Source organism: Ranitomeya imitator, chromosome 4 (assembly GCF_032444005.1).
Source record: "Ranitomeya imitator isolate aRanImi1 chromosome 4, aRanImi1.pri, whole genome shotgun sequence".
NCBI lineage: Eukaryota > Metazoa > Chordata > Amphibia > Anura > Dendrobatidae > Ranitomeya > Ranitomeya imitator.
The window spans coordinates 437,117,306-437,140,510 of NC_091285.1; the positions used below are offsets into that span (position 1 = coordinate 437,117,306).

A 23,205-nucleotide genomic window follows, 5' to 3' on the forward strand; every position below is an offset into this window, starting at 1 on the left:
CATGCATGGAGAGAACATAAAGAACAAAAAGAGCATGCAGTCACTGATTCAGTGACTGCATGCTCTTTTTGTTCTTTATGTGATTTTCTGGCAGTTATCCATATTGTCCATGCTTGGATGGTGTATGCTGACACACTATATATATATATATATATATATATATATATATATATATATATATATATATATATATATATATATATATATATATATATATATATATATATATATACCAGCATCGTATCTTGCAGCACATCTCTGCACCACCAACTATGCTTATTGGAATTGTCTTGTATACATGCATGGAGAGCCTGTTGTGGGGCTCTCCGTGCGTATATATACATACATACATACATAGATAGAGATATATATATATATAGAGATAAATATATAGATATATATATATATATATATATATATATATACATACACACACACTAGATCATAGATCATGGCCTGATTCTAACGCATCGGGTATTCTAGAATATGTATGTCCACGTAATTTACGGGTGCAGGTCTCCAGAAGCATGATCTAGTCACTACTGGGGCCTACAATGTATGGGCACTACAATGGCAGTTTGCCAGAAACAGCAAGCAGTGTGTGTTGCTGAGTGAAAATACCAATGGAGTCAAAATTGTCACTACACCTGTAGATAAATTCCCAAAGGGGTCTGATTTCCAAAATGGGGTCAACTGAGGGGGATTTTGCTTTTCTAGCACTTAGGGGCTCTGTATATGGAGTCCGCAAACTAATCTAGGAAAATCAGCGCTCCAGAAGGCAAATGGCGCTCCGTCCATCCCGAGTCTCTCCGAATGGCTAAATGTTACTGTACAGTCACGTATTGAGTGTACATCTGCATTCAGCAGAAATTGTGGGATAAATTTTGGTGCCATTTTTGTCCATTTTCCTTTGTACAAATGTAAAATCTGGAGCGAAAACTAAATTTTAGTGGGAAGTGTAATTTTTTTCTTCACTGCCCAATAGAATAATATTCTGTGGCACACTTGTGGTGTCAATATGATCACTGTACCTCTAGATGAATTCACTGAAAAGTGTAGTTTGAAAAATCAGGTCACTTATGGGGGGGGTTATACTGTTATGGCACCTCAGGGGCTCTGCCAAAGTGACATAGTACGCTCAAACCAGTCCAGCAAAATCTGAATTCCAATATGGCATTTCTTCCCTTCGGATGTTTGCACTGTACCTCAAAAGTAATTTTGGACCATATATGGAGTGTACCTGGGAGAAATTGCAAATAATTTTTGGGGTCCACTTTGTTACTCTCTTGAAAACAAAAAGAAAATTAGGGCTAAAATAATACTTTAGGAAAAAATTAGATTTTTTTTATTTTCACAGCTTTACGTTATAAACTTCTGTGAGTAGTCTGGGGGCTCAAGGTGCTCACCACACATCTAGATACATTCCTTGAGTGGTCTAGTTTCCAAAAAAGGGTCACTTGTGGGGGTTTCCACTGTTTAGGCACGTCAAAGGCTCTCCAAACATGACATGACAACCGCAGACCATGCCATCAAAGTTTATGTTAAAAAAGGTCACTCCTTTTTTGAGTCCTGCCGTGCGCCAAAGCAGTAGTTTTCCCCCACATATGGGGTTTCTGAGTACTCGAAAAATTGCACAACAAACTTTAGTGGGGAAAATGTGTTTTTTTTGTTGTTGTTTTTTTTTAATGTTTTTCTTTATTTTCACGACTTCACATTATAAACTTCTGTAAAACATCTGGGGGTTCAAGGTGCTCACCACACATCTAGATAAGTTCCTTTAGGGGTCTAGTTTACAAAATGGCGTCACTTATGAGCTGTTTACGCTATTTAGGCACATCAGGGGCTCTCCAAACATGACATGGCATCCGCCTAATTATTCCAGCTAATTTTACATTCTAAAAGTCAAATGGCGCTCCTTCCCTTCCAAACTCTGCTGTGTGCCCAAGCAGTGGTTTTCCCTCACAAATGGGGTATCGGCATGCTCAAGAGAAATTGCAAAACAAATTTTAGGGTCCAATTTTACCTGTTACCCTTGCAAAAAAAAAAATTGGGCCTAAGGTAAAAAAAAATTTGAAGAAAAAATAAAAAGTAAAATGTTACTTTTTTCCTTCCATATTCCATTAATTCCTGGGAAGCAAACACTGTATATTCGGGTCCCCATTCACTTGGTTCAGGTCCGCTGCTCAATGATTTCTGGATAACAGTCTGTATGGTCACATCATGCAACCATGCAGCCTGCCATCTAAATTTAGCAGAGCTGACTGTGAGGTCACATCCTGTTGTCCTCGACTTTTCTGCAGCAAATACACTGCAAAAAAAGTCAACCTGCGTTTTTGCAGCGTTGTTTCACCATTCAAGTCAATGGGTGAAAAACGCTGAAAAAAGGGTGACAGAAGTGACCTGCTCTATGTAAAAAAAACAAACAAAATAAACAAAAAAAAAAAACGTTTGCATGAAGTTTCTGAAATATCACAGGCTTTGCCCAGTGTGAACATAGCCTTACTCTGCACTCATTACCTGTATTAATTGCACCTGTTTGAACTCATTACCTGTATAAAAGGCACCTGTCTACACACTCAATTAATCACATGCCAACCTTTCCGCCAAGGCCAAGACCAAAGAGCTGCCTAGGGACACCAAGGACAAAATTGTAGACCTGCACAAGGTTGGGATGGGCTACTGGATAATGGACAAGCAGCTTGGTGAGATGGCAACAGCTGTTATTAGCAAATAGAAGAGGCACAAGATGATTCAATCTTCCTCGGTCTAGGGTCCCATGCAAGATCTTGTTTCGGGGGGTGAAGGTGATTCTGAGAAAGGTCAGAAAACAGCGCAGAAGTACACTGGAGGACCTGGTCAATACTCACTAATATAATCAAAAAGCACCACCATACATTGAGGCCGAGAGCGAACCCTACCAGCTCTCCCAGAATACCTGAAAAGTATATTTTCAGATTGACCGCTCCAACCAGATACCAACCAGATAAAAATAGAGCAAAAATGTCCAAAACATCATAAGTATATATAAGAAAATTCAGTTATTGAAAAATTACATACAAGAGTATTTCAAATATAAATATTGCATACAAAAAAGGGGGAGATTTCAACCGGAGGAGATCTACAGGTGTGTAAGGCTGAGGGAGAACAGTAAACTACAGTACATCCAAATGGGAGCAGGTCAGTAGAATATAGTATAATACAATGTAAGGCCGATCCACTGGCTTCTAACAATCACACAATCACATAATGCCTCAGCAAGTCACAAGCCAACTCAGACCAATAGTAAATTTGAAGACATGCTTACCCATTATATGTCAAGGGACTGTGCCTCACCTCACCCCACGGCCCCTGACGCGTGTTTCGCGTTTTAGCTTTTTCAAAAAGGGGTAGCCCAGTGTGAACATAGCCTTACTCTGCACTCATTACCTGTATAAAAGGCACCTGTCTACACAATTAATCACATGCCAATCTTTCCACCATGGCCAAGACCAAAGAGCTGCCTCGGGACACCAAGGACAAAATTGTAGACCTGCACAAGTTTGGGATGGGCTACTGGATAATAGGCAAGAAGCTTGGTGAGAGGGTAACAGCTGTTATTTGAAAATGGAAGAGGCACAACATGATTCAATCTTCCTCGGTCTAGGGTCCCATGCAAGATCTTGTTTCGTGGGGTGAAGGTGATTCTGAAAAAGGTCAGAAAACAGCGCAGAAGTACACTGGAGGACCTGGTCAATGTCCTGAAGAGAGCGGGAGCCACAATCTGAAATATTACTGTTAGTAAGACACTACACCGTCATGGATTAAAATCCTGCAGGGCACGCAAGGTCCCCCTGCTCACGCCAGCACATGTCCAGGCCTGTTTGAATTTGCCAGTGACCATCGGGATGAACCAGAGGAGCCATGGGAGAAGGTTATGTGGTAAAATAAAACCAAAATCGAACTTTTTGGTATCAACTACACTCACTGTGTTTGGAGGAAGTAGGTTGAGTACAACTCCAAGAACAATATCCCAACTGTGAAGCATAGTGGGGGAAACATCGTACTTTTGAGGTGTTTTTCTGAAAAGGGGACAGGACGACTGCACTGCATTGAAGGTAGGATGAATGGGGTCATGTATCGTGAGATTCTGTCCAACAACCTCCTTCCCTCAATAAGAGCATTGAAGATGGGTCACGGCTGGGTCTTCCAGCGTGACAATAACCTGAAATACACAGCCAGGGCAACTAAGGAGTGGCTCAGCAAGAAACATTTCAAAGTCCTGAAGTGGCCTAAGCCAGTCTCCAGACCAGACCTGAACCCGATAGAATATCTTTGGAGGGAGCTGAAACTCAATGTTGCCCAGCGACAGCCCTGAAATCTGAAATATCTGGATAAGATCTGCATGGAGGAGTGGGCCAAAATCCCTGCTTCAGTGTGTGCAAACTTGGTCAAAACTGCAGGAAACGTCTGACCTCTGTAATTGCAAACAAAGGTTTCTGTACCAAATATTAAGTAATGTTTTTCTATTGTATCAAATAAATACTTATTTCATACAATAAAATGCAAATTAATTATGTAAAAATCATACAATGTGATTCTGTTTTTTTTTCTTTCTGATTCTGCCTCTGACAGATGTGGGGCTTGTACGATAAAAATTACAGAAATCTTACAAAATCGACAGTGTATCAAATACCGTACTTATTTCTTTATCGCCTCTCATTGGGGGACACAGGAACCATGGGTGTATGCTGCTGCCACTAGGAGGCTGACACTATGCAAATAAAAAAGTTAGCTCCTCCTCTGCAGTGTACACCCCACCGACTGGCATTAAACTCTTCAGTTTAGCTTAGTGTCAGTAGGAGGTGGACACGGGTCTTTCATTAGACCCTTATCTACCTCAATGTGCGTCGTTTCTTTTTCAGGTTTTCTGAAGGGATACAGGGTGAACAGTCACACCTGTAGTCCCACAAAGCGGACTATGAGTACGGCGTGTACTGCCACCCCGTATACTCATAGATCCCTCTCCAGGACCAAGATCCTAGCACACAAGCGTGCTCAAAAGTCCGGTCCTGGCTCCGTCCCCCACCCACTCGCCTTCCAGAGCCTGTCGGTCGGAGGAGACGAGGACGTCCATCAGCTCCAAGGACGTCTAATATCTTCCACGTTTTTAAGGTTAGTAGACGGCGTGGGATATTAGGTGAGTATTTGGGGGGCCTCGGGATTCCCTTCTTCCTGCATTTCTGCGGCCGCACTGCTATTCCTGCGGCAGCACCCTTCCTGTACTAGCAATTAGGGACAATTTCCGGGGCCCATCTTTTGCGCCGCGGCTCTTAATTCCGGCCGCGCTACCTTCCCACGGTGGCTGCACCTCTAATCGGTGCCCCAGACCCTTTCCTCTGCGGCGCGGCCCCACTACAGACAGCCGCTCTGTTTTTATCTCCACGGCAGTCCCTCCTTTTCAGCGGCCACTGTCGTCTCCTGCGGCGGCCGGCTTTTAATGTAGGCCCCGGCTCTTCCCGGGGCCTACTTCCGGCGCCGACACCGGCGCTCCGCTGTTCATGCGGCGGCTGCCGCGCCTGTCAGACGGGACGCCCGCACCTTTTCCTCGGCGCCGGCACCCATTTCAGCGGTCACCGGCTGCTAATTTAGGCCCCGGCTTCCCCCGGGGCCTACTTCCGGTGACGCGCTCCGTCACTTTCGGTATCATCGGGCGGGCTTTCTCCCGCCCGACAAACTCTGCCCGGCATTCCCCACCCACCGGCGCCATCTCGGCTGGCTCCGCCCCTTCCTCCACGCCGCTGCTGGACGCTCAGGGCACGAGTTCTCTTCATCGTGCCACGCTCCTGCGCCGGGGGAACTTCGCAGAGCGCTCTTTCTGGGAACACAGCATGCCATCTGCGCTGGGGATCCACAGCATCTTCCTCCAGGCCTGCAGCTCCTGGTATCCAGGGTTTTTCATCTGCCGTGAGTAGCTCTGCACTGCAGACTGACACCCTCCTCTGCCCCACTGTCCCCTAACCTGCTGGCATTTTCTTCAGGGACCTCTTCAAAATGTCTAACTCTAAAGGGGGCCGCTCTCGTCCTCCGACTTCTTCATCTCCTGCCTTAGTCACGTACTTTGCATGTTCGTCCTGTAACAGCACACTTCCCTCAGGTCAGTCCTCCCCGCTGTGTCAGTCCTGCAGCAACCCGATTGTTCCCACCGCCCAGGATCCCCCCATCCCAGGCTGGGCCGCCTCTCTGTCACAATCGGTGGCCGATTTAACACGGGTATCTCAAACCCTAGTGTCCGCGCTGGATCGGTTACCCCTGCAGACCCCTGCAGTGGCCAGCGGGTCGCAGGAACCGCCACCCGAGCCCTCCTTGATAAGCCACAAAAGGTCCAGACAGGAACGTCAGTCTGAGTCCTCTTCGCGCTCCATCTTGCCGCTTGGCCCTCCCCCGCGGTTGGTGTCCCACCGATCCTCCTCCCCTGAGTCGGGCGAGGCATTATCTGATGCGCCTTCGGAGGATATTTCAGAGCTGGATCCTAACCAAATCGCCACCATGAGTGAGACAGTACAGAACCTCATTGGGGCAATAAACCAAACCTGTGGCATCAAGGATCCCTCTACGGAACCCGCAGATCAGGCGGTTTCGTTTAGACGGGCCAAACCACCTTCTAAATTTTTCGCTCCTCATCCTGAATTCGAGGAAATCTTGTCCAGAGAGAGAGAGAACCCCACTAGGCGTTTTCAGAGGGGAAAACGCCTGGGTGTGCTATATCCTTTTTCTCCAGAGCTTACCGCCAATTGGACGGTCTCTCCCTCAGTGGATCCACCTGTGTCCAGGCTGTCCACCAACACGGTGCTTCCACTGTCCGGCGGAGCATCTCTGAAGGATTCTAACGATAGAGTTATAGAATCCTTCGCGAAATCTGCTTTTGAAGCGGCTTCAGCGGCTCTATGTCCAGCTTTTGCGTCCACTTGGGCCTCAAAATCCATTTCAAAATGGGCCAAGGATCTTCGGCGAGGTATCCTGGACGGGGCGCCTCCCGCACAATTAGCGGAACTTGCCAACCAGATTTCCCACGCTGGTGAATACCTGGTTTCCGCCTCCCTGGATGTCGCGTCTTGTGCGGCTCAAGCTTCCAGCAATGCCGTTGCCATCCGTCGGACCGTTTGGCTCAAGGCCTGGCAGGCGGATTTATCTTCCAAAAAGTCCCTTACTAGCCTGCCCTTCCAGGGCTCTCGTCTCTTTGGCTCCCAGCTGGACCAAATCATTAAGGACGCTACCGGGGGTACAAGTTCTCTTCTCCCCCAGGCTAAGCCTCGTCGCCCTCCTCCTAGACGACAGTTTCGTTCTTTTCAGCCTTTTCGTCGCTTCGCTGCGTCAAACTCCTTTTCCCAGCAGCAACAGAGGCCACAGGCACGTCAAGAGAAGAAGGCGGTGTCCTTTAGGCCCACTCCGTCCTGGCGTCCTCGTTTCTCCCAGGGTAGATCCTCCAGGCCCAGGACTGGAAGATCCACCTCGGCATGACTCTCTGCAAGACTCCAGCCCAACTCCCAGATTGGGCGGCCGTCTTCTTCTTTTCAGGGACGTCTGGATTTCCGCAGTAGAGGATGCATGGGTCAGGGAAGTTGTATCCTCGGGATACAAAATAGAGTTCGCTTCCCGACCTCGGGATCGTTTCTTCCAATCCCGTCCTCCAAGAGACCCCGCTCTAGTTCCGGGCTTCTTCTCAGCCATCGCTTCTCTGCTCAAATCCGGGGTAATCGTTCCCATCCCAGAAAAAGAACGCTTCACGGGTTTCTACTCGAATCATTTTGTGGTACCGAAAAAAGACGGCAAAGTTCGCCCCATTCTGGACCTCAAATTGCTGAACAGGAGGGTTCGCCTCAGACACTTCAGGATGGAATCCCTTCGTTCAGTAATTGCTTCCATGGAGGCTCAGGAGTTTCTATGCTCAATAGATATCCAGGACGCCTACCTCCATGTCCCGATATTTCCCGGACATCACCGTTTCCTGCGCTTCGCAGTGCAACGAGATCATTTTCAGTTCGTCGCCCTGCCGTTCGGTCTCGCAACCGCGCCAAGAGTGTTCACGAAGATCATGGCGGCGCTGATGGCCATCTTGAGAGTCAGAGGCTTGGTCCTATTTCCATATCTCGACGACATCCTCATCAAGGCTCCGTCCTTCGCTCAGGCCCACGAAAGCCTGTCCATTGTTCTCGACACCTTAGCCCGTTTCGGGTGGCTGGTAAACCGGAAGAAGTCCTGCCTTATTCCTTCTCAGCGCATCATCTTTCTGGGCATGCTTTTCGACACTCGTCAGAGCAGAGTCTTCCTTCCCAAAGACAAGAGATCCACTCTTTGTCGGGACATACTCTTGCTCCAGGGTCCTCGACCTCCCTCCCTCCGTTCGGCCATGAAGGTTCTGGGGAGGATGGTAGCTACATTGGAAGCGATTCCCTTCGCCCAATTCCATTCGCGACCCCTTCAGCAAGCCATTCTGTCTCAGTGGGACAGGTTGGTCTTCTCCCTGGATCGACCGATCAAACTCTCCTTTCGGGTCAGGCGGTCTCTCAACTGGTGGCTGACGTCACCTCTCATCTCCCAGGGCAGGTCCTTCCTTCCGGTTCACTGGCAGGCGGTGACGACGGACGCCAGCCTGATCGGCTGGGGTGCGGTTTTTCGCCACCTGACGGTTCAGGGCCGTTGGTCGCCGCAGGAGTCATCTCTGCCGATCAACGTCCTCGAAATTCGGGCCATCTTTCTGTCCCTCCGCCACTGGGAAAGGATCCTCAGGGGCCTTCCAGTCCGGATCCAGACGGACAACGCCACGGCTGTGGCATATGTCAACCATCAGGGGGGGACTCGGAGCTCCTTGGCCCTTGCCGAGGTATCCAAGATCCTCCTTTGGGCAGAGGCAACGGTTCCGGTGATATCCGCGGTGCATATCCCCGGCGTGGAAAACTGGGCCGCCGACTTCCTCAGCCGCGAGGGCCTCGCGGCAGGGGAATGGTCCTTGCATCCGGAGGTCTTCCATCAGATTTGTCTTCGATGGGGAACTCCGGATGTGGATCTCACGGCGTCCCGAGTCAACAGGAAGGTTCCGCAGTTCGTCTCCAGGTCCCGCGATCCTCTCGCAGTGGGCGTCGATGCTCTGGCCATTCCTTGGTCACAGTTCGAGCTGCCCTACCTGTTCCCACCCCTTCCATTACTTCCCAAACTGTTGAAGATCAAAGCGGAAGGGGTGCCGGTCATCCTGATCGCCCCGGATTGGCCCAGGAGAGCTTGGTTCGCGGAGCTCGTCAACCTTCTCGCGGACGCTCCCTGGCGCCTTCCAGACAGGCCCGATCTGCTGTCCCAGGGTCCGATCTGCCACCCGAATTCTCGGTCGCTCAGTTTAACGGCGTGGCTGTTGAGACCGCAGTTCTAAGAGCGTCCGGCCTTTCGGACCGGGTGATTCACACCATGATTCAGGCTCGAAAGCCTTCGTCTTCCAGGATCTACTACCGCACCTGGAAGGCCTACTTCCGTTGGTGCGAGTCCAACCGCGTTCCGCCTATGGTTTTTTCCCTGCCTTCTCTTTTGGCCTTCCTTCAGGCAGGACTGGATTCGGGCCTGGCTCTTAGTTCCCTGAAGGGTCAGGTCTCTGCGCTTTCCATCCTCTTTCAGAAGACCTTGGCCTCTCGGCCACAGGTTAAGACCTTCTTTCAGGGGGTAGCCCACGCCGTCCCGCCGTACAGGGCCCCTGTGGAGGCATGGGACCTAAACCTGGTACTGGACGTTCTGAAGGTTTCTCCCTTTGAACCTCTTAGGGAGATTCCTCTATCAGTTTTATCATGGAAGGTAGCCTTTCTTGTGGCCATCACGTCCATTCGCCGCGTTTCCGAGCTGGCGGCCCTGTCTTGCCGTCCTCCGTTTTTGGTCATTCACCAGGACAAGGTGGTCTTCCGGCCCCCACCTTCTTTTCTTCCTAAGGTGGTTTCCACGTTCCACCTCAACGAGGACATCGTTCTACCTTCCTTTTGTCCAGCTCCGACTCATCCTCTGGAGCGATCGTTGAACAAGCTGGACCTTGTCAGGGCTGTGAGGATCTATCTGGACAGAACGTCCACTTTCCGGAAGACTGATTCCTTTTTCGTCATTCCTGATGGCACGCGCAGAGGCCAGCCGGCTTCTAAAGCGACTATTGCTCGATGGATCAGAATGGCAATTTTGGAGGCTTACCGGGTCAAGAACAGAGTGCCCCCTCCTGGGATTAAGGCTCACTCTACCCGGGCAGTCGGCGCCTCCTGGGCGGTGCACCACAGGGCTTCCGCCCTACAGCTTTGCAAAGCGGCAACTTGGTCTTCCATCCACACGTTCACCAAATTTTACAAGGTCCATACCTACGCATCGGCGGACGCCAGCCTAGGCAGAAGGATCCTGCAGGCGGCAATGGTGAGTCCTCTGACCTGATGGAAGTCTGTTTTTCCCGCCCTTGGGACTGCTTTGGGACGTCCCATGGTTCCTGTGTCCCCCAATGAGAGGCGATAAAGAAAACAGGATTTTTGGTTGCTTACCGTAAAATCTGTTTCTTGAAGCCTCCATTGGGGGACACAGCTCCCTCCCAATGTTTTTGTTATATGTTCTCTGACTGTTCTCACGTTTACAGTTCTCAAGTTTGTGGTTATGGTTTTTCAACCTTGTTTTTTCTCCTACTGCTTTCTCACTAACTGAAGAGTTTAATGCCAGTCGGTGGGGTGTACACTGCAGAGGAGGAGCTAACTTTTTTATTTGCATAGTGTCAGCCTCCTAGTGGCAGCAGCACACACCCATGGTTCCTGTGTCCCCCAATGGAGGCTTCAAGAAACAGATTTTACGGTAAGCAACCAAAAATCCTGTTTTTCCCCACTGTAGGAGCAGAAACACACACACTCTGTATTTTTTAGATTGAGACACACTTTATTCTATGGTGCACCACCGGAGAAGAACATTACAGAAAATTAAAAATACACATATTTGGTGTCGCCACGTTCAGAATCGCTTGATCTACCAATATATAAAAATAATCAGATCGGTGAACGGCATAGCGAGAAAAAAAGGAAAAACACCAGAATTACGTTTTTTTGTTCATCGCAATATTGCATTAAACTGCTATAACAGGCGATCAAATCATCTTATCTGCACAAATATGGTATCCATAAAAGTGTCGGCTCAGTGCACGAGAAATAAACCCCCACTCAGCCCCAGATCACGAAAAATGGAGATGCTACTATTCTCGAAAAATTACCTAATAATTTTTTTTTTTTAACAAATGTTAGATTTTTTATCACCACTTAAATAAAAAAGAACCTAGACATGTTCGATATCTGCAAACTCGTAATGACCTGGAGAATCATAATGGCAGGTCAGTTTTAGTATTTGGTGAAAATGGTAAAAAAAAAAAAAAACTCCCCAAAACAATTGTGGAATTGCATTTTTTCTTTGGCAATTTCATCGTACTTGAATTTTTTTCTCCTTTTCCAGTACACTATAAGATAAAACAAACTGTCGTTCAAAAGTACAACTTGTCCCGCAAAAAACAAGCCCTCCATGGCTCTACGGATGGAAAAATATGTGCATGCTGATAGTTTGGTGCATAAAAAAATGATTTGATTCAACTTAATCAGGTTTTCGCACCAAAAACGCAGTGAAACTGAATACTGGTAAATGTTTTTGTTTTGTTTTTTTTTTCAACTTTTTTTGCACTAATCATTTCTTTCAGCGGGTGAAAAACGTTGCTAAAACACTGAAGTGACATGCTGCATTTTGCAGAAACGCAGCTTTTTGACAAGGAAAAAAAAAAGATCTGTGCATGAGATTTCTGACAACTCGTAGACTTTGCTGGTACTATGAAACGCAGCTGAAAATTTGCATAAAAACAGCAACATGTGAACATAGCCTAAAGGTCCTTCAACTCCTCTGGCCGGGCGGCCAGCAGTGATGTGCAGGTCATGTTGGCTTCTTCCCCTGCATGGATCAGACTTCTCAGGCTTTTTGCTGGAATGGAGCGCAGTTTTCTCAGTGATCAGGATGAGGTGTCGGCGTTCTGCTTGATTAGAGGAAGCTGCCTCCAGACTCTTTTTTTTTTTTTTTTTTTTGCAATACTTTTTCTCTCTAGAAAGTAAATTTTTTAGTCCCGAAAATGTTAAATATTAGAGGTTCTCCTTCTGCACTTGTTAATTCAAGCTTCCTCACAGAGTGCACAGCTCCCCAGTCCACAAAATTTCTGCTAAAGGAGCAAGCTTGTGATCATACAAGTCCATCCGCATCTTCCAATGGATGAGTGAGAAAATAAAGTGACAACCCTTGTAAGGGGGCTGAATGCTGGGTTCATGAATTTTCAGCTTCATCATATGTTCTAGAATCTAGATAATCAATGTGAGAAGTCGGTTTTATGCATTTTAGTCTTTAAGATTAATATTTTAAATTCCTAATGTATTTTGCTGGGCAAATAAAAAATAAATCTTCTTAATAAGTGGATGAAAAATGCTTGACGCAGGTTATTAGAAACAAATTATGATTTTCATATGATTATTTTATTTTTGTCTTAAAGCAACAAAAGCCTCCAAAGATAAGGACTTCATCGCCTTCAAACTGTTTGCTAAGCTGGATTCTTTCAGTGTGAATATGTGGGACGAGAACCGGCATATTGCTGAAATCAAAATTTTAGGTATGTTGGCAATCCTTGTATGAGCAGCGTAGTAGCAGCTTGGGAAAAAAAGATTCTCTGAAGAAAGTATACATTTCTTTTCTTACAATATGTAATATGTATAGCTTTCAGATAAAACGTTATAAATCTCTTTATTCATTTTCTCCATGCTTCCTTATTTCTTTGTTTTTTTTTTTTTATTTTTTTTTTTGACCTATGAATGTATTGTACATTAAAAAAAAAAATTCAAATTGACACTAATAGGCAAAAATTATACTGTGGGGAGAAATCGGCTCAACACCCCACGGGTCTTGGGTGCTGTTCATCAAGACATGTTTCCTCAAGGTAAAGAGTGGAGCATGATGTCCGTGAACTCTGGGTCAGGTCCCAGGTAAGATCCAGCACCTCAATGAAACATTGAAACATAACATTTAATTCTATCTAGTTAAAACATCCACAAGTTATGCATATACTGATTTTAAAGAGATCTTAAAACCCAAGGCACGTTACAGAACATGTCTTTTCCCTACCTTATGTCTATGGATGTCTTTAACAAGCTGTAGTTAAATATTATATTTTAATATTTCTTTGATTCCGTTACATTTTATTTTGATGTTTCGGATTGACACTGTCTGCAATCCCACAGATGGGTGGTGTTAAGCAGCTTTAAAGGAAATCTGTCAGCAGGTTTTTACCATTAGTCTGACAGCCACATGATGTAGGGACAGAGACCCTGATTCCAGTCATGTGTCACTTAGTTTACTGGGTGTTGCAGGTATCATAAAACCACTGTTTTCTCAGATCTGGGTGAGATAAGAATGTTGATCCTGTGTAACCCCACCCACACCATTAATTGGCAGCTTTTTGTGTGTGTAAACTGAGAGCTGCTAATAGTGGTGCAGGCATTGTTGGACTAGGAGGTTGCAGAAGTTTTTTCCTGTAATGATCTTCTGCAGATAAAACACTTATTGTAATGAAACCGCAAAACACAGTCTTGTAAGTGACACATCATTGGAATCAAACTCTCTGCCCCTACATCATGGTACTCTCAGATTACATAACAGAAACCTGCTGACCGGTTCCCTTCAATGTCTGTGCACAGGGCTGTTCATTTGTCTAATTTGCACATCTTGTGCTGAAGAGCACTGTTAGGGTATGTGCACACTTGGAGATTTGCCTGCTGATTTTTCTGCACTAAATCCGCAGCTCTTGGCAGAAAACGCAGGTGCGTTTTTGATGCGTTTTTTTGTGCTGTTTTTGTATGCGTTTTTGAAAGCTAAATAAAGATGTATTAATTGAATTAAAAAAAGATTTGTCATGTCTTGTCCAACTTCCTCTTTTACATTTGTACAACCCACACTCCATTACACAGACAGACAGACAGATAGATATGGGAAAGATGGATGGACAGATAGAAGGAATGAGATAGATAGATAGATAGATAGATAGATAGATAGATAGATAGATAGATAGATGTAGATAGATATATCTATGGATAGATGTATGGATAGTTAGGCTACTTTCACACATCAGTTTTTTTCCATCAGGCAGGATTCAGCGAGTTATTGAAAAAACAGATCCGTTGCAAATAGTTATAAACTCATGCAACTGATCCGTTTTTTTGAGAGCGAGAGAACGGAACATGTGCATGATTTCAATGGAAACATTGCATGAAAAACCGGATTCATCATTTCACATCTCAGTTCACATCTACGTTTTTCTCCGGACAGAAAAAACGTTCTTCTGTATGTTTTCTCCGTCCGCCGGAAACAGCTTTTCTGATGGATCTGACAAAAAAATGGATGAAACGTGTGGCCATCAGGCGCAATCCGGCGCTAATACAACTATGAGAAGAAAAAAACGACCCGTTGTTTTGAAAACTCGCCGGATTGTGCTTGACAACAAAAACCTGATGTGTGAAAATAGCCAGATATATCTATCAATATATCTATCTATGTATCTATAGATATAACTATGTATCTATAGATAGATATAGCCATAGTTATCCATCTGTTGATATATACTAGCAAGGCTTATGTTTATTAATGAACGTTTAATTAAATAAAAAACGGGAAAAAATGGCGTGGGCTCCCGTGCAATTTTCTGCGCCAGAGGGGGAAAGCCGGGAGCCAATATTTGTAGCCTGGGGAGGGATTAACACCCATGGCCCCTCCCAGGCTACAAATATCAGCCCGCAGCTGTCTTGCGTAGCCTTTACTGGCTATTAAAATAGGGTGCCCCCCAAAAAATAAATGACGTGGGGTCCCCTTATATTTTATAGCCAGAAAGGCTACGCAGACAGCTGAGGGCTGATATTCATAGCCTAGAGAGGGGCCATGGATATTTCCCCCCCCCCCCCCACTACAAATACCAGCCCGCAGCCGCCCCAGAAACGGCGCCAATTCCGGCAATTAGCCCCTCTCCTCTTCCCACTCCCCTTTAGCAGCGGTGTATGGAGTAATAAGGGGTTAAAGTCACCTTGCTAATGTAAGGTGACATTAAGCCCGGGTAATAATGGAGAGGCGTCAAGAAGACACCTATCCATTATTAATCCTATAGAAGTGAATAGTACTATAGTAGAGTTAAATAAAAAAAAAGACACAGCCAGAAAAAAGTCTTTTAATATTCTAAATTTAACCATACTTGCCATACTCGCCTGCAAATTTTTTTAAAATAATAAACCTTATACTCCCTCTCCAACACAGTCCTATTAATAACAAGTGTCCCACGACCATCTCCCCTATAGAACAGTGACATCGGGTGATGTCACTGCTCTATAGACCTTCAGTGACACACTGACAGGAGACAATGGCTCCTGCAGTGCATCACTGAGGTTACCTTAGTTCAGGGTCTCAATTTATGGCAAAGCTGCATGGGAATTTTCCCACACAGCAGTGCCACAAGTGAGACTATGGACTATTTTTTACAGTGGCGAAGGAATACATTGCGAAAGGATACCTTCCGTCATTGTATTCCTGGAGCGCGGTCGCATCAGCTGATGTGGCTGCTCTCCACGGTAGATCGTCGTGGGACACTCGTTTTAATTGGATTACTGTGGATCAGGGAGTATATTGTTTGTTTGTTATTTTAATATTTTTTACAGGTGACAATGGCTTCGGGGATCAAGATGACAAGGTGATGGTGAGTATGTACTCTATGTTGTATGTCTATATGTATGTCTTGTATGTAATGTATGACTGTACTGTATATATCTATTGTACTGTTGTATGTTGTATGTACTGGTGTATGTTGTATGTACTGGTGTATGTTGTATGTACTGGTGTATGTTGTATGTACTGGTGTATGTTGTATGTACTGTTGTACGTTGTATGTACTGTTGTACGTTGTATGTACTGTTGTACGTTGTATGTACTGTTGTATGTTGTATGTACTGTTGTATGTTGTATGTACTGTTGTATGTTGTATGTACTGTTGTATGTACTGTTGTATGTACTGTTGTATGTTGTATGTTCTGTTGTATGTTGTATGTACTGTTGTATGTACTGTTGTATGTACTGTTGTATGTACTGTTGTATGTTGTATGTTCTGTTATATGTTGTATGTAGTGTTATATATATATATATATATTTTTTTTTTTTTGGGGGGGGGGGGAATTACATTCAGCACATTAGCCGGATGATGGGACTACTGTCCCATTATTGGCTAATGTGTCAATCACTGTCACTGTAGCAGGCATAGCCCGATGGGACTTATAGTCCCATCGGACGATGCCTGCACACACACACACCCCCGACAGACAAGGCAGACCCCCGGCAAACACCCCGCACAGACCCCTGACAGCCCCGCAGACCCACACACACGCAGACCCCGCACACACAGACACGCACAGTCTCCGCCCACACTATTCCCTCCTCCCGATCTACAGCGTTTCACCTGCAGCTAAACCGCAGATCTTTTTTACATCTGCAGTTTTGCTGCGGATGTGCCCGACTCAATGCAAGTCAATGGGTGCAGAACGCTGCAGATGCACACAAAGAATTGACATGCTGTGGAAAAAAATACTCCTTTTCTGTGCTTTTTTTCCGCAGCATGTGCACAGTGGATTGGGTTTTCCATAGGTTTGCATGGTACTGTAAACCACATGGAAAACTGCTTCAGATCCGCAGCGTCAAAAACGCTGCGGATCCGCGGTAAAATCTGCAACTTGTGAACATGGCCTTAGCTTTTATGAACACTTCTGCTGTTTACCTTCTCTAACCCGTATGGTTTTTACTGTTTTTTATTGTTAATGTGTCTCTTACAGTGTCCACTGTTCTACTGATACCTGTAAATGCTGTATAATTTACAGCTTCCATGAGTGAAGTGATGGAATCATTTTTTTTTCTGTTCGATTAATTAATTGAGACTTTTGTATTTTCATCAAAGCAGCGTAGACAGCCCTATATAATAATAATTCAGTTGCAGAAAAAAGTAGATATAGCCTAATTTGCAGTGGGATGAAGAACTTCTATTGTGAGAAGGTAGTGAGCTGTGCCACCTTTATGTGGGTTTGCATGAAATCCCAGTAAAATCATACATAGGAGATTTACTCCTTCAAGGCAGCTTTTTAATTACAGTTCTTGAAGTATGTCACCTTCACTTGACTAGGCTGAATGTTGTCATGCGATTAGCTTAATATTATTGTCGACTCATAAGTAGCAAATAGGTGAGTCACAGAGAACCTAAAGTTACAGCCTTCTACCTTCTCATTAAAGTCCTCCATTAGTTTTCTGCAGCTAATGTTGTTGTGTGCCGAGTGTTATTCCCATCATATAATCCTGTGGATTAGTGCTGCCATTTATAACTCTCGTTGTTAGCTTGGCATTATTTTTTAATTGGATATTTCTTCTCTTTCCAGGCCTAGACTCCTCTATTTTCCTGGAATCCAGCCAGATAGAGGTGTTTGCCAGGTTGAAGGATATTGTTGTCAATGACGTAAATCCAAAAACCATTCATAAAAAGGTGAATATATTATTGGAAAGGTGCATCCAATGCTTGTGTTTGTGTCACACCCAAGTTCAATGATCTCCTCTTCATTCAATTTACTACTTTTGACTTGTTATTGAGAACCAAAACTAGTATATACATATCCGAGCAATTATTTTCCTTAACCTCTCCATTTTTTTAATCAATTTTTTGCCCTATTTCTTCTTATGAAAACTGAGAAATATTTATTTACAGTACCGTATATCTTCCATTTGTATCCCAAACCCTCATCCCCCACAGCCCTTCATCCTTACTGTCCAGTGGGTGGTTGTAAGGTACCTGTCTGGAGCTGAAATCTTACCTGCCTTACTCTTTATGCAGTAGTACAAAAGATCATTTAACCCCTTCATGACCTTGGGATTTTCTGTTTTTCCGTGTTCGTTTTTCGCTCCCCTCCTTCCCAGAGCCATAACCTTTTTATTTTTCCATGGCCATGTGAGGGCTTATTTTTTGCGGGACGAGTTGTACTTTTGAGTGATGCCATTGGTTTTACCATGTCGTGTACTAGAAAATGGGAAAAAAATTCCATGTGTGGTGAAATTGCCAAAAAAAAGTGCAATCCCATGCGTGTTTTTTGTTTGGCTTTTTTGATAGGTTCACTAAATGCTGAAACTTATTATGATTATGATTCTCCAGGTCATTACGATTTCATAGACACCAAACATGTCTAGGTTACGTTTTATCTAAGTGGTGAAAACAAATTCCAAACTTTCCTAAAAAAAAAAAAAAAAATTTCGCTATTTTCCGATACTTGTAGCGTCTCCATTTTTCGTGATCTGGGGTCGGGTGAGGGCTTATTTTTGGCGTGCCGAGCTGACATTTTTAGTGATACCATTTTGGTGCAGATACGTTCTTTTGATCGCCCATTATTGCATTTTATTGCAATGTTGCGGTGACCAAAAAAATGTAATTCGGGCGTTACTAATTTTTTTTCTTGCTATGCCGTTTAGCGATCAGGTTAATCCTTTTTTTTATTGATAGATCGGGCAATTCTGAACACGGCGATACCAAATATGTGTATATTTTATTTTATTTTTGTTTTATTTTGAATAGGGCGAAAGGGGGGTGATTTAAACTTTTATTTATCTTTTTTTTTTATATTATTTTTAACTTTTTTTTTTTTATTTTTTTTTTTTACTTTTGCCATGCTTCAATAGCCTCCATGGGAGGCAAGAAGCTGGCATAGCCTGATCGACCCTGCTACATAGCAGCGATCATCAGATCGCTCCTATGTAGCTGAATTACAGGCTTGCTTATGAATGCCGACCACAGAGTGACGCTCACAGCAAGCCGGAATCAGCAACCATAGAGGTCTCAAGGAAACCTCTGGTTACTACCGACGCATCGCTGACCCCTGATCATGTGACTGAGTCGGCGATGCACGCATTTCTGGCTGGATGGCCGGAAGCAGTAGACAGCGGCATTTAACTAGTTAAGTGACGGGTGGATCGCAATTCCTTTCGCCGCTATTGCGCGCACGTGTCAGCTGTTCAAAACAGCTGACATGTCTCAGCTTTGATGTGGGCTCACCGCCGGAGCCCACATCAAAGCAGGGGATCTGACCTCGAACGTACTATCCGTCCGAGGTCAGAAAGGGGTTAAATCACCATTCCAGCGTTTTTGTTTTTTTTTAATTGCACCGCTGGAGTGGTGCTTCAAATGTGATTCCCCTGCTCCCTTTTACTCTCCTGCCGCCGGCATCATCCTTTTCCAGCGTCGCTCTCGTTGGTCTCTGGCGAAAATGACCTGACCCCAGCTCCAGTGTTTCATGGAGGGCGCCCGAGGTCATTTTTCATTACATCTCTGAGAGCTTCGTTCTGGCTCCCATAAACTTACATTGGGCTCTTGTGACTTAATTTCTGACCTCCGGACAGTCTTAGGTTATGGGCACAAAATGACAGGCGGGATTGGAGAGGCGTCTGGAAAAGGTGTAGGTGAGTATAAGAACAGAGGCAGCAGGCATACATTTAAAGCACCACTCCAGCGGTGAAAACAAACACCCAAAAACACTGGAGTGGTGCTTTAATTCGCACCTTTCGCCCACGAGCTAGATATATTATTCTGATATACAGCGCTGGGAAAAATTAAGAGACCACTGCAAAATTTTCACTTTGTCTGATTTTTCTCTTTATAGGTATTTTTTGAGTAAAATGTAAATTGTTCTTTTATTCTATAAACTAACAATATGTCTCCGGGGTTCAGGTCTGGAGATTGGGCTGGCCATGATAGGGATTTGATGTGGCGGTCCTTCATCCACACCTTGATTGACCTAGCTGTGTGGCATGGCGCATTATCCTGCTGGAAAAATCAGTCCTCAGAGTTGGGGAACATTGCCTGAGCAGAAAGAATCAACTGTTTTTACAGGATAACATTGTATGCAGCTTGATTAATACGTCCTTCGCAAAGATTAACCTGCCCAATTCCAGCCTTGCCGAAGCAAGGTTTCTGCCCTTTTTGGCCTTTTTCAAGGGTATATTGCTACACAAAAACATAAACATAAACCATGTATAATTATACCATAATGAACCATCAATCATAATGACACATGACATCATATTTTACAACAGTCAATAAAATAAGACAGTGGATGGGACTTTTAATACAAATGGATGTGAATTCACCTAAAAAAAGAGAGAATCGGAGGACTGTAATTCTAACATCATTAAAGCGCCAGTCATTTATATGACAATCAGAACCTCTCTTTAACAACATTTCAGAGGACAAAAAAGAGGTACAGATAAAAAGGGCAGATTCTTTATATTGGAGAGTCCAGACCTCAAGAGACAGAGAAGGGAGCTAGAGAATAAAAAAATGAAGATAAGACATGCTAACAATCGTTTCCCAGTAATAAATATCCATAGAGAAATTATAATATCCAGAGCAGTTAAAGGGAACCTGTCACCCCCAAAATCGAAGGTGAGCTAAGCCCACCAGCATCAGGGGCTTATCTACAGCATTCTGTAATGCTGTTGATAAACCCCCGATGTATCCTGAAAGATGAGAAAAATAGGTTAGATTATACTCACCCAGGGGCGGTCCTGCTGCAGTCCGGTCCCATGGGCGTCCCGGTCTGGGGCCTCCCATCTTCTTACGATGATGTCCTCTTCTTGTGTTCACGCTGTGGCTTCGGCGCAGTCGTACTTTGTCTGCCCTGTTGAGGGCAGAGCAAAGTACTGCAGTGCACAGGTGCCGGGAAAGGTCAAAGAGGCCCAGCGCCTGCTCATTGCAGTACTTTGCTCTGCCCTCAACAGGGAAGACAAAGTACGCCTGCGCAGGAGCTGCAGCGGGAAGACAAGAAGAGGACAACATCGTATGAAGATGGGAAGCCCCGGACCGGACTGCGATGCCCATCGGACCGGACCGCATCGGGATCACCCCATGGCGAGTATAATCTAACCTCTTTTTCTCATCTTTCATTACAGAATGCTGTAGATAAGCCCCTGATGCTGGTGGGCTTAGCTCACCTTTGATTTTGGGGGTGACAGGTTCCCTTAAATAAGGTAAGAGCACTATACCTGTAGGCTGGGAGATCGTGCATTCATGGCGTGCACCTTTCCGGTGTGGTGAAAATGTGTGCTCTGTGCTGAAAGGAGTCCTTTTTAAACGCTGCCGCTGCTCTATTTCCACGTGCGTCATGTGACTGAGACCCTTAAGACCGAGTACTGCCAGAAGAAACGAATGATGAGAGGAAAAAGGGATGAGTGCGCAAGCGTGGTCATAAGGAATGTGTGCATGCATTAAGAAACTAGTGATTTCGGAAAAAGCCGAAGTTTCACAAAGTGATCTATTTCATTGCTGCTGGGATTGCGCAGGCGCCATAAATATTCCAGCATCTAGATGTATTGAGCAAATGTAAGGTTCGTGATTCAGCTGTAATCACAGTCTCTTAAAACAGAAATTAAAGGAATATACATAAAATAAGGAATCTAAGGTTGAAAGGTTAAGACTAAGAATAAAAGCAGAGAAAAGAGCAGTAATAATATAGAGGAACTTAGGTGAAAATGTGAAAATAAGAATAAAATATAGGATGGGGAAGGAAGAGGGACGGAAACAGCAAAAGAGAAAGGAAATGCCAGGTTCATTACGTAGCCTGAAACAAAAAAAAAAAGGAATATTAATATACATATAAATGCAACCTAAGATTATATATCTTCTTGAGTTAAAACATTAGTATTTTTGTTTCTAAATTATTATGAAGTTGTTTTTTGTTTTATTTGCTTTTTTGCATTATTTGAGGTCTGCAAGCACTGCATTTTTTTAGTATTTTGACCATTTCTCATTTTCAAAAAATAAATGCAAAATGTATTGCTTGGAACTTTGGAGACATGTTGTCAGTAGTTTATAGAATAAAAAAACAATTTACATTTCTCCTACACCTCATTGGGGGACACAAGACCATGGGTGTTATGCTGCTTGCCACTAGGAGGACACTAAGTAAACTTAAAGAATTAACTCCTCCTCTGCAGTATACACCTCTTGACTGGCCAGTAACGACCCAGTTCTTGCTTAGTGTCTGTAGGAGGCACTTGGGTCTGTTTTCAGACCCCAGCGATTTTATTTCATTTTTATTTTTTTAATTTTTTAATTAACGGTGTGAAGGGGGCGACGGATTCTTTTTCAGGGTCCGCTCTCCCCCGAACCATCAACAGGCGAGCACGGCGAGTATACCTCCCCGTACCTCTCCTGCGACGACTGGGGCACGCCAAATCTACGGTAGGGCGACGGTTCCTATACGGTTCCGATCTCCCCCCTGTAAGATGGCGAGCACAAAGAATATACCTCTTATGTGCATCTCCCAGGCTCCTCCGCAATTAAGCCCTCACCTGACGGCGTCATGTAATCCCCACAGTAGCCGTAAGCCCCCTGCGGCAGGCACATCCGTGAGGTAAGTCCCCTGCGGCAGGCACAGCCGTAAGTTCCCTGCGGCAGGCACTCATCAGGACGCTCTCCATCCCCCGGGATAGGGAGGATCGATTGAACTGGAGGCGGTTCCCTCCTCGATGAGTACTACCCTTCTTCATGCTGCTGGCGTGGGAAGGTGCGGTCCGGGTTCCTGGGGAGAGGTACCACTGGCTAGATGCCAGCGGCAATCAATAAGCGCGGCGTCGCAGCTCCACAAATTTAGTCCCCGGCTTCTTCAGCTGGACTAGGCCGCAGTTCAAAAATCCCGCCCACCGCCGGAGCCCCGCCCACTACTCAGGCACTTCTCACTCTGAACGAGAAGAGCCCTGCAAATCTCGGGCGCCATCTTGGGACTCCAGTTCCCTCTCTTCCTCCCTGGGGACGGCAGCACAGGACCGTGGGTAAGCTGCTTCACTCCATAGTGAATAAGCTTAACTCCTTCTCTGCACCCATAGTCCTGCTATCACAGTTTATTGGAGAATAGACATACACTATGTCTCAATCTAAGGAGGCTAAAAGGGGCAATAAAAAGCACACTGTGTTCTTTACTTCATGTGTCACTTGCAATTCTGCGATGCCACGTGCCCACAATACCCCTCTGTGCCAGAACTGTGACCAGACATGTGCGCATCCTCCTTCTGCCTCCACCTCCAATGTCTCCACCGACCCCATTGAGC

At 45.1% G+C, this 23,205-nt stretch overlaps 1 protein-coding gene across 2 annotated transcripts in view; it reads left to right on the top strand.

Moving 5' to 3' along the window:
- VPS13C (vacuolar protein sorting 13 homolog C) overlaps positions 1-23,205 on the top strand; it is a 478,755-nt gene that overhangs the window by 209,409 nt on the left and 246,141 nt on the right. For both annotated transcript variants that reach the window (XM_069765602.1, XM_069765601.1), the window contains 2 exons: positions 12,545-12,661; positions 17,499-17,602. In XM_069765602.1, coding sequence (XP_069621703.1) covers positions 12,545-12,661; positions 17,499-17,602 — 221 coding nt within the window. The remainder of the gene's footprint in view (positions 1-12,544; positions 12,662-17,498; positions 17,603-23,205) is intronic.